General features: G+C 48.3%; 1 protein-coding gene across 8 annotated transcripts in view; it reads right to left on the reverse strand.

Annotated features, from left to right (window-relative positions):
• The window catches only part of LIMCH1 (LIM and calponin homology domains 1), a 293,512-nt gene that overhangs the window by 142,168 nt on the left and 138,844 nt on the right, over positions 1–12,500 (reverse strand). For all 8 annotated transcript variants that reach the window (XM_055340230.1, XM_055340206.1, XM_055340216.1 and 5 more), the window contains exon 3: positions 11,586–11,655. In XM_055340230.1, coding sequence (XP_055196205.1) covers positions 11,586–11,655 — 70 coding nt within the window. The remainder of the gene's footprint in view (positions 1–11,585; positions 11,656–12,500) is intronic.

Raw genomic sequence — 12,500 nt, forward strand, 5'->3', positions numbered from 1 at the left:
GCTAAACGCGGTGTTTTATTTGGATTCTGTCGGTTGTTCCCTCGTGTATTTTCTCCGTTCCAAGATCCCATCCAGGGCACCACATGGTGTTTAGTTGTCCCGTCTCCTTAACTACCTGTGGACTTGCCTTGCATCTCGGCCGTTCCTCACGTCGACGGCCTGACGGTTAGGAGGAGCTCCGGTCGGGGCTTTGGCGCGGCATTTTGGGTTTGTCTGATATTTCCCTCATGGTCGGACGGGGGCAATAGGTTTTAAGGAGGAGGATCACGGAGCCGAAGCATCACCCTCGTAATACCCAATTAGCCATCTTCTCATTTTTTTTAAATAAACGGGGAAAATATGCAAATCAAGACTTGAAGCTAAGCAGAGTTGAATACCAACGATTAAAAAAATCAACAAATTGGGATCCCTGGGTGGCGCAGCGGTTTGGCGCCTGCCTTTGGCCCAGGGCAGGATCCTGGAGACCCGGGATCAAGTCCCGCGTGGGGCTCCCTGCATGGAGCCTGCTTCTCCCTCTGCCTGTGTCTCTGCCTCTCTCTCTCTCTCTCTCTGTGACTATCATAAATAAAAAAAGAAAAAAAAAAGTTATGTAAAAAAAAATCAACAAATTATCCACCAATGATGAATTAAATATCAACCGGCTCGGAAATACGAGGCTCTCTCCTGGGACGAGAATGACCAGCTTCGAGGCTAATTTTCGGACTCACCAGGATGAGGGGAGACCTCGGAGCCCAGCAGGAAGCCAGCTAATTATGAGAGAGGTGTCTAGCGGGTTCTTTTGAAATGCTTGCCAAGGCAAACTTCCTGCAAAAACAACCTCAGATTACGGCTCGTTTTGGAGAGAAGTCCTGGGTGAGCCTCGCACAGCCTCCCCGAGCCACGCGACGCTCCAGAGCCCGGGGGCACTTTCTCCTGCCGCCAAACAACAAAATCCCTACGGCCCCCGGTCTGGAGTGGGAGCCAGAACTTGGTTCCTCCCAAATTTCTTCTTAAGCTAGGGCCATGAAGGGAAAAAAAAAAAAATAGAAGTAAAACTCAGGCTGGAATAAGTATTTCCTGCTATTATATATGCTTTCCTCACCGTTCCTAATTGAAGGTCTGTTCCTGAGGGGGACAAAAGTGAGGAACTGATGTAATGTCACAAACTCCCAAACGCTGTCCAACGAAAGATAAGGGAAAACAAGTGGTTTCTTTCTTTAAAGAATGGGTTTTTGGTGGTGGTGGTGGGTTTTTGTTTTTTTTTTTCAGGGACAGGAAGGCAAAAAAAATTTTTTTTAAGAAACCAAAAAATAGTAAAAAAGCCCTGCAGCCGTACTATATATAACCTCGGCACGGACACCAAATAATCCTGGAAACCAGCTTGGAAAAATAGCCTGTGGTGCACAGGAGGCTTTGGCGGGCAGGCCGAGGCACCCAGGACACGCGAGACGGGATCGCAAGCGCCCGGCCGGCCTCCCACGGCGTGGGCTGAGCAGGGCCTCCCGCTGCACAGAGGTCAGGACCCCAGGGCTCAGAAGCGGCCGTGCCTGCGCCCATGGTGGACGGTAGCCCCGGCCCGGGGAGCTGCGAGGAGCGGGGCAGATGGCAGGGTGCCCGCCACCCACCACCGTGGGGCCCTGGCCTCCTGGGCACACACCTCCTGCCGTGCTGATGGACACGGCCGCCCTCCTCGTCCTGGGGTCCGGGGGGCAGGATGTGGGGCTGGCCCAGCCGCCGATTGTCCAGGCGCCGCGTGCGGGCCCGGTGGTCACAAGCCAACTGCCGCACCTGCTCCTCCCGCATCCTGCACACGGCCCACACTCGGGGGCGAGGCTCCACCGCGGGGGAAGGCCTCACAGCTCGCGGCTTCGGAGAAAGCCGTGATTCGTCTTCGTATGCGCTTAAGCATCAGGACCTAACCTCACAACCAGCCGCGCACCAACCCCGTGCAGTGTTTTATGACTTTCTCCTTGAGTTCCAATCCCGCTATTTCCAGCTGTGTGCCAGCCCTCTGCGCGGAGTGAGGGCCTCCTAGACACGGCCGACTCGGGATGGCCAGGAGCGGATCATCTGGGCTCCTGGAACCCACCTCCCAGCCGCGGCCCCCGCGACTCGCATCAACGGCACCATTATCCTCCGGGTCGTCTGCGTCCCAGACGCCGATGCCGTCCTCCCCAGATCGCTTACCGTATTTCATCAGCTCTACAAGGCACGTTTTTTTTTTTAACCTCTGAGATAAAGACGCTTCTTCCCTCGCCGCCGTCCCCGCGCGGTGCCGTAACTCACCCGGTAGCTTTTCTCCAATCAGTCATCCTGCACAAAATGTCTCAGGGACATTACATTTAGGGAGAAACACAGAAACATAAATCCTGCCTCCTCCCCGCCACTCCCGCCGCCTCTACCAAGATCTAGGTGCTCGCCATCTCGACGTCCACCCCTGACCCCGCCGCTGCCTCTCTCCACAGCTTGCTCCTCACGACGCCAGCACAGTTGTCTGGAACACGGGACTCCTTTGTGATCAGTGGCTCTGATGCACAGGCCACGTGCAAATACCAGCCACCCCCAGACAAGACCCTGGCTCTCGTGGCCCCGAATCTTTCTCGTTCCAACCCCCGAGGTGAGAATGTCCTTCCTCCAACTCTGGTGCTCCTCACTCCCAGCTCAGATCCCACAACTCCCAAAGCTCTTCATCTCAGATATCTTTCCCCTTGCTCATCCTCGCATGTTCTATTTCATTAACACCGCACCCCCTACCTTTATTAGACCTTGTTTGTGCATCTGTCTCCCAGGAGGTGAGCTCCTGACAGGCAGGAATTACGTCTTGAGTCACGAGTAGATTTTCAGTTGGAAAGCAAGAGAGAGCAAACCATCGCTCTTTGGCGCATACGTGCAAAGGAAAACCGGAAGACAGGCCTTAAATGGCAGGCAAGAGGGGGGTCCGAGGGAAACTGTGTTATCTTTAAAGTCCTATAGGAGATGCATTATCAGGAAAACCGGAAATCTATGCCCCGATTTCTCAATAGATTAACGTAACCATCTCACTCACTGCGGAGGCAGCATCTGAATAGCGCCCAGCGACCCTTCCTCCTGCGAACGTGTCCTTGTGTGATCTACCCTGAGCGTGCGCTGCGCTAGCGACTTGCTTTTAGTTTATCTTGTTTTTTTTTGTGTGTTTGTTTGTGTGTGTGTGTGTGTGTGTGTGTGTGATTTGCTTTCAATGAATAGCCTATGGTAGAAGTGATGAAATGTCACTTCCGAGATTTGGCTACAAAGGACTGTGACTTCCATCTTGTTTGTTCTCTCTCTCTCTTTGGTTCTTTTTCCTTGTTCCCTCTGATGAAACGAGCTGCCACTTTGTGAGCTGTTTTATGTGAGCAGGCCCACAAGGCAAGGAACTGAAGATGGCTTTGGCCAACATCCTGCAAGGAACTGAATCCTGCCAATATCCGCGTAAGTGAGCTTGGAAGCAGAACCTTCCCTAGTCAAGTCTTGGCATGACATTGGCCAACTCCTTGAGTGTAGCCTTCTGAGAGGTGCTGAACCAGGGTCTGCCCTAAGCCACGCCCAGAGTCTTGACCCACAGGAAGATGAGACAATGAGTGGTTTAAGTCACTAAGTCTTGGGGGGAACTTGTCACCCAGTAATGGGTATTTAGCACACTCACCAAATAAGAAAATCAGAAAGTGGATAATCATAGGATGGATGGGAAGAACCAAAAAAAGCTACTATTAGGTCTTCCCAAGAACTCAAAATAGGTGTACATGGGGACTAACCCATTGGTCTGATCCAAGCACGTCAGTAGGATCCGATTTCCCTTTCATTCTGTCCAACTCACTGGAGAATGGCTCTCATCAATGGTCACACTGTCACCTGGTATTCACTACGTGGCCAAGTCTCTTGGTTCAGGTCACCCGTGCGCTGTCATCCTGGTTCGTCAGAGTGATGTATTCAATGGAAAATAAACCTGGAATGCCACCTTAGCTCAGGGAAAGCCGCAAACGCCCTTCTGTGGGACTTGGATTATGTCCCATATGCAATGGGCGGCCGTAGAAAGTTATTTGCGAAGATAAGGGGCACGAAACAATCTGTACTTTTAGAAGCTACCTGTGGAGGCTGCTACAACCAGCAGCGCACAAGCCACACTGACTTGGGGGCCGTCAAATAAACCGAGCAGCCCCTAGGTTCACCTTCTACCACTTGACCGAAGGCAGGGTTGGGTACCAGAGGCCGTGCGTGTTTTGTTGTTGTTTTCCCCGGCAGCCTGTGCTCCGTTGTGCCCAAACCTGCAAAAATGCTAACCACCATCCCTACTTCGGCTCGGCAAAAGCAGCAAATTGTGCATTCCTTCTGCGTGTTGTAGAACATGACCGACGTGCCAGGGATGAGGATAAAGGAAAGGGTGTCGTGAAACTCCATCCTGGCTGAGATTCCTCACAAGGTCTATTCATTTATCTCCGTGAAAATACCTCCTGCCCACGGTAAAGAGGGGAAAACAGAGAGAAAGAGAGGAGGGCATTCTAGAAAGTTCTGCCACATGATATAAATGGAATCACTCTATGATATTCTTCCCAAAGACTTCAGGAAAGATTTCTAGTCTGTTATTTCATCATTTGCTGAACTGGCACTTCACTATGAGACTTGAGGTGTGCCCCACCCCACCCCACCCCCGCCCTGCCAGGAGCTTGACTTCATGGGATTGACACTAGAAGAGCCATATTTGGAACGGGCCCCCGCCACAACCTGGCAAAGTCAGTAAATCTTCAGTGAGAGGGATGCAACACATGAGATCTCCTTAGCCGTAGACGTGTCCAAAAACAGCGACTCAGGGGTGTTGGGGTTCAGTGACATGGGGCAAGGCCTAAAGGACACAGAGCAACCCAGTAGAAAAGGCACGGTCTCCAGTTGGGGCAAACCGGGGCACAAATCTCAACTCCGTCTCTTATTTACTGGAAAGCTGGTAACTTACTGGTAACGTTGCACCTTTATTTCCTGGGATATTTAAAGATACGGCAATGACTATATTGCAGGGCAATCGTCGAGACTAAGGAGAACCCGCCACTGTACCTGTCATGCAGGTACTCCCCGTGGGGTGGTATCACTACACCTTTACACCTCTGGCCTCCCGCTTGGTCTGCTCTGCCTCCGTCCTGGCCTAAAATGTTAACTTCAACTGGAAGAGAAACAGAGGCAGAGAACAGAACGTGGACCGGCTTCTTCTGAGGACCCCTGTAAGCCAGCCTGTGAAGGGAAGGGGAATGCTCGAGAAGTTCTAAAGGAACCATAGGATATAAGGCCGAAACATCAGACGCCGCTGGGGATGAGCTACGGCCGACAAGAGTCAGGCTCCAGGTAGGATCTGCAGGGAACCAGGCCTTGGCAGGCAGACACCCAACACACCTGCGACTCAAATTTACAGTGTCGTCATCTTGCTGAAATCATTAAGTTTGCGTAAGGGCTTTTCTCGACTGCTACTCGGTTTTCAACAGCTTCGTATGTTTACCTTTTGTCCAGAGCAAAATTTTTAATCTTCTCGTAATGCGGAGATCTCTACTGGCTTCTTTCATCTCTTCCCCTGCTCTGACCTCCCTCGAGTGATGAAACGCCAACTGTCCCGGTATCAGTCCCATAAAATAAAGCAGATACGCTTTGAAAGCTTCCTAAAGTCCACAGGGTTTATGGAAACTCGCATTTTTATCCACTTCAGGAAGCTCAGCTCCAGCTGTATCTGAAATCTTTATCTTTTGACTAAAGGAGAATACATCCTCTTTCAAAAGAATAAGGGTGAGTGAGTGGGTTGTCTGGGTGGGTGCGAGATAATTCTACTGGCCTCATTCCTGCTATCTCCTACTGAGCTCCGGCCACCGGCAAATTTCCAGCATCCATCAGGCAAAGAGACGCTCCACGAAGTGAAGCCCTTCAGAGCTTGGGAAGAGATTTTGAAGGTAGAGTGGCCCAGAACGGGGGTGGGGATGGGGACAGAAATGAACCTAAAAAGCAAGTCTTTGCTTTCCACTCTTTCTCGTAAGAGGGAAAATAACCTGTCATTTACACGTGTCCCATTTCCAACCGGAAGCATTGATGAGTGACACAACCGAGGAGGAGGGCGGCCCGAGCCCTGCCCCCATCTCAGCATTTATTCTTTGTGTGACCTTGGGCAGAGAGCTCCCCTCTATAGACCCGCATGTCCTCGTCTGTAAAACAAATATCCCCAAGACGCCCCTCCTCCAGCTGTAAAATTCTCTTTTTCTCGGATCACTTTCATCCTCATGGATTCACATGCAAGATCAAGCAAGTATGTCACGACGGCTCTAGAAAGGCTCAGCACCCAAGGGCTGAATCCCCAAATATCATCTCTTGCCAGTTATACTTCACACATGTGCGTGTGCGTGTCCGGACACGTACATGCACACACAATGGCTGTTACAATTAAAATCTGGGCAAGAGAAGGCTTAATCCACAAATTCCTATTGTTAGCGAGGATTTCGTACATTTGTGTCTCTCACACAACGTCTATTTCTGGGATGAAAGAGAATTTAGCACAATCTCTAATGACCATTAAATTGCATTTCAGGATGTGGCTCGTTGTGCAATCCTGACAAGCTGGCAGACTAAAGGGCAGCATTTTTAGAAGTCTCTGGTATGCCAAGCCCTAAATTCGAGATCTTTCTCACTGGCAAGAGCCAGCAGTATCACTAACACCTAAAAAAGAATGCAAGCATCTGTAGGCGGTCACCCCTCGGCTTCATATGTCAGCAATCGTTACCGAAGAAACCCAGACCCGGATCCAGGGTCGCTGCATTCCTGCCAGGAAATCATTTTCAACTACTTTGTTTTAACACCTTCACCCCTGAATGCTTGGTAACCACAGCTCCACTCGGAGGCTAGAACACACCTATTCATGCCGCTGTGAATGTGCACGTGTTTATAATTTGGGATTGCTATGTGAAAACACACTTCTTCATTTATCTTCAAGTCGAGCAGCTGGGCCACCTTAATGGATTCTTCTCAACACCAGGCCATTAAGACACCGAGGCATGGCTTCCAGGCCTCAAAACCCCTCCAGCCACACTTCCCGGGTCTCCACAGGCCCGGCCACTGAGGACTTCTGGAGCCCTCGGTGGTCAGTGAGCTGTCAGCCCCCCGACCGAGTTCGAACCAGCCTGCAAGTGTGTAGGTGCGCGCGGGGGCTCGGTCTGCCCTTTCCCGACGTCATAACGAGAGAGGAAGAAGATGCCATGCGGCGGACACACGCGCGTAGGAGACTGCGGCTCTGCAACCCGCGGGGGCCTCGCCATCTCCAAGTCCACTGCTTACACGCGGTTCCCACCCCGACCCCTCAGGAAGAGACAAGAGAACTAATGTCTTTTCATCCCCAACTCTTTATATTGCAAGTTTTCAAGCCCTCCAAGCCCTTCTTGCAACTGCAAGAAGGGTACCATGAAAACTGTATCTCCTTTCTCCAGAGCCAACATTTTGCCACATTTCCCAACTTCCCTCCCTTTCGCTCTCTCTCTCGCTCTCTCTTATATAAAATTATACAGTATATACACAAATTTCTTCTTGCTGAACAATTTGAAGACTAGCATACACATTACGACACTTCATCCCTGAATACGTCAGCTTAAGCACCTCCTAACATCCAGAGTGCTCCCCTGCGTGCACGACTGTCTCTGACAATAGAGTTACCACATGCAGGAAGTTCAAGACGGAGAGAATATCTTATCTAATATTCAATCTACACTCAAAATCCTCCAATTGTCCCAATAATGTCTATCATAGCTGCTTCTCAACCAAGGATCACACGTCCTTTGGCCTGGCTCCTAGGTCATCTTTCCTCTGTGACCATTTTTCTAGCCTTTTGAGAAGGGTAGGTGTCTTCACGGTATGTCTCCTCATATTGGACTTGTCTAATCGATTGTTCCTCAGAGTTGGATTCAGGCCAATTACTTTGGCAGACTTTCTATCCAGGTGATGCTGTGACTTCTTACAGCATCATTAGGACACAGTATTTTACGTTGTTTGTACCCATTATGCATGTTGGTGACTCTGATCATGGCCAATAAACTAAAGCTACAATGTCTTAACATGAATACTAAACCGTGGGCCCACCTTCTATTTCAAACTGCTACTAACGGTTATTCAAAATCTTACTCACTGAAGCATACTTCAACAGGGCTATCTTTTACCTCTCTACTGGTCATTTTTCCTAAACTAAGAAATGCTAACTGTGTTCTACAATAAAAGGTCACAGGCACCGTAAATGGTAAAGGCTTTACAAAGGAAGTGGGTTCCCACTAGATCTTGATAAACAAATAGGATCGTGTTGAGAATCCAGGGGGAAAGCGTCATATTCACAAGACGTGTCATGAGCAAAGGCACTGTGCGTTAGAGTGAATACTGTTGGAGGAACTGTGGGTTGACGGTAATAATGCAGGAAAGGGATGAAGCCTCCTCGAGGCCTTGGCTAGTGGCCAAGCAGATGCAGACGAGCAGACTGGGGAAAGCTGCCAAATCCTCTGAGGGCTGAACGGGGGCGACTGCATGTCCATGAGGCCTTTACTGGCACTGGGAAATTGGTGGGTGCAAGTGGTCATTTAGGTCTAATTTGAATGTTAAGTTGTGGTGCTGGTAGGACACCGAGGTGGAGCTGTCCAATAAACAGAACAAGAGGTCAGAGTTCAGGAGAAAAAAATGTGGTGAGGGATGATGATTTGGGTCAGGGCTATGAAGAGCTGGAGTCACGGAGTCAGACAAGAACATGAGCGGAGGAAGAGAGAATCTAGAAGGACAGCAACAGGACGAGGGGATGCAGGAGAGAGGGTGACAGCTTGGTTTCTTACCAGGTCCCTGACTACTGTACTCGGTTTTGGCAATGTTGTTTTGAAGGTGACTGTAGGAGAGGAAAAGCATTTGACAAGATGTGCAGGTTCAGGAATCACTAACAAACAGGTAGCAATTAACTACCCTTCAGTAAGTCTTTCCAGGGGGACTCAGGATAACTCTATCGTGTGTGTTTTCAACACCGTCATGCAATTAACTCAATTCTGACCCCATATACCTGGAGATAGTGTTGGATTCCGCAGGTTCAGGGCTCAGTCCCATGAGACTTGCTCCCTTCCTGACTTCAGGTCGGAATCCCAAAGCCAGGCTGCCAGCTGTGCTTCTGATCAGTGGGCTGGAAATCCGAGGCTCCCATGACCCCCTACTTGGGCTTGATTAATTTGTCAGATTGGCTCGCAGAACTCAGAGAAACGTGGACTTATATTTACCAGTTTACCATAAAGGACACGGGTGAATCGCCACGTGAAAAAATACACAGGACAAGGTATGTGGGAAAGGGCAGAGAACCTCCATACGTTCTGGGACTGCCACTCTCCCCAAATCTCCGTGGGTTCACCACCCTGGAAGCCCTCCAGAACCCCCTTTTCTGGGTTTTTATGGAGGCTTCATTGGCCACTGGTGACTGAACTCCATTTCCAGCCCTCTCCCTTCCCTGAAGTTTGGGGGTGGAGCTGGAAGTTCCAACCCTCTGATCACCTGGTTGGTTCCCCTGACAACCAACACCCCCCACCCTGGGGCTTCCCAAGCCCCAATAATGAGGTGCTTACCTCATTAACATAAAGCCAGGTGTAGTTGAAAAGGGCTTGTAATGAATAACAAGACACCCCTTCAAACTTCCCTGAACCCAAGCTATTTCAGGAACCAGTGATAAAAGACCAAGTATTATTACAAAGATGTTCCCGTGGCTCCTAATGCTTAGGAAATTTCAAGGGCTTTAGGAGCTCTGTGCTAGAAAGGGACAAGACCAAATATACTTTTCTTATTACAAATGACAGTACCACAATAACAAACTGGTAAAGAAGATATAAGTGATAAGGAACGAAGGTAAGCGAGGACGTGTCACTTGGAAAAAGGCAAGAAAGAGGAAAAATCACAGAAAGGACAAAGTAGAAAGGAAATTCAAATGAAAAGGGCAAGAGGAAAAATAAAAGTCAAGGATATAAATGGGAGGAAAGCAACCAGGGCCCCTTATTTTCTTGAATCAAATTTCTGCGCTACGTAAAGAATAACACTTTGATCATGATAAGAAATACTGTAAAGATCAATGCCCATGTCTTAAACCTGTAATTTTTCTAAAATTATTTATAATTCACGTTTGAATCAGTCACAAAACCCTTTTCTCCTTAACTTTCTGGACTCCGGGCTACTTGCTTCTGTTACACGGACGAAATCCCACAGTTCCAAGGTCAGGAGATGCCACAGACTTGAGGCCAAATGGATATGTGTAACATCCTTAAGACTATGATTCTAACATTTGGAAGAAACAACCTTAATAAAAAATGTAAATAATATACATACCCATTACTATACATAATATATAATACAGATACAGAGATTATTTGTTTTATAAAGTCATTCAAATCTATTCCTTCCAAACCCATCTATCTATCCACCTGTTATCTTACCTGGCTCACAAAATTAGAAGGATTTTTACTAAGTAATTACCAGCTCACTACTAAGTAGTATGGGAAATAAAATGGGTCCACAGAAATATCAGTTCGTACGATTAAAAACAAACCTACTTTGTTCAACTTGCTGAAACCATGTACCTTATTCCCATGACCCTCACAGTTCTCAAACACGATTTTTTTCGAGGGGGGAGGGTACCTCTAATTTCAATTAGTCATCCTGACAGGGCTAAGAACCTTTTTGACAACACTCAGTAAGGTCTATGCAGGAGCCTGTCTAAATTCCTGACATTTTTCTAATTGTTTTCTGCAAAACCACACGCAGAGAAGGAGGCCACGATGGAAACAGTCTTTAGACCACAGCCATCCTCAGCTTTTTGTGCACGTGTGTATGTATGCATGTTCCTTCCAGAACTAAGGTATGTTTGTCTCGTTGATCTTTCAACTCCCCCCGCCTTTTTACATAAAAGGCAACATCAACTAAAATAATCATTGGTTGCCAAGAATTATGAAACACAGCAATGCATTAAAAGATCCTGCTTCTGACCACACGGGAACACGTGAGTTTTGTCTGTTTCAATGGTTGGGTCCAGAAAGGTCAAGGGCTCTCCTCCAACAATTCTCCAGAGGATCACCTGAGTGTCCATCGGGTCTTTAGAAGAGTTGGTCTACAAATGTGGTATTTAAACACAAGTAGATTTTGAGGTTCAAAACAGCAATTTATGATGGAAACGCTGCTTGTAAATCATGACATATGCTCTTCCTCCGCCTCCCCTCCCCTCCTCTTCTCCCAGGGGAGTGCAGTGGAAAAACTGAAATGAGGAAACCATAATTACAATCACATTCCTCCCCTGGGGTCAACCTAATTATCAGCCTCTCACCCCAAAACAAATTCACCTCTTTTAAGGATGAAGGTCCTTATCACTCCTGGGAAGGATACAAACAAAGATTAAGATGCCATTTAGGCATAACTGCGATCTTTCATTTTTAAGTGACCTCTCAGCCTAATGCATTCAATGCCTCCTCATTCAAGTGGAATATATATTGCAGGGGAGAGCCGTAATAAATGGCACTGTCATGACCCTTAGGTTAGAGCAAAGGAATATTGGAAAATAAATCTCAATTCTGGATACTCACCAATCCCGCAATGGGGGTAGGCAATCTATTGATCTTTTTAACAAGTCCTGGCTTTATAGCATTCAGCAACCTGTCATGAAAAAGGCAGAAAGAATGTCAAGTGAGACATAAAGCAAGACGGATCACACAAATCACCTTTATCCGGGGCTACGGCTAAACTGCTGAATAGGAAAAGCAGTGAATTTAAAGCACGTAGTAAATCTCAATAACCTATGAGCCTTCATGCATCCAAGTGGAGGGCAGTGCCAGCGTCAGGTCTGCCCGTAGCATGTGAAGTTTGAGAACTTCGAAGTGTCGGGAGAGGAGAGATGGAGACGGGGAGGTACGTCAAGGGACAGGACACGGCTGCGAGCCGGGTCGCGGTCGGGAGGGAACCGTCTAGGACCGGAGCCAGCTATTACCACAGGCGAGGCCTGTTCCCAATTCTCGCGGCCAAGGCAGGGGTCTCTCCAGGAATGCAGTCAGTTCAGAGACCAACATCTGCCTTCGCAAATAATTTGCCAAGACTAATTCTACCTCCAGACCCTTTTGCTCGTTGAGAGTGGCTTGTTAAATGTGGGTGATCTTCACTTAAGACAGGGAAGACTGCGGTTAGCGAGAGGTTAACCAGTCATGTCTTCGGGATCCTAAATAAGGCTCCCCACAACTCCCTAGGTAGAGAAGATATGTGAGCAAAACATTTTGGGGGTGGAGGTTGAAATCATGTAAAAATGGTAATATAAGCAAAGGAATGCAAAAGAAACAACACTAGCTACTTGTCTTCAGGAAATGGTTCAGAGTGAAGAGAAACAAGGAAGGCAATCGGTAAAACGAAAATGTTTGGCGTCGGGACCATGTGGTGGAATGTTCCACTTGCAAACGAGGTTATTCAGAAAGGGACGATCAAAGGTCGAGGGGCTGCAGCCTGGAAGCATG

The sequence above is a fragment of the Nyctereutes procyonoides genome, unplaced genomic scaffold (assembly GCF_905146905.1).
Source record: "Nyctereutes procyonoides isolate TBG_1078 unplaced genomic scaffold, NYPRO_anot_genome, whole genome shotgun sequence".
In the NCBI taxonomy this organism is placed as follows: domain Eukaryota; kingdom Metazoa; phylum Chordata; class Mammalia; order Carnivora; family Canidae; genus Nyctereutes; species Nyctereutes procyonoides.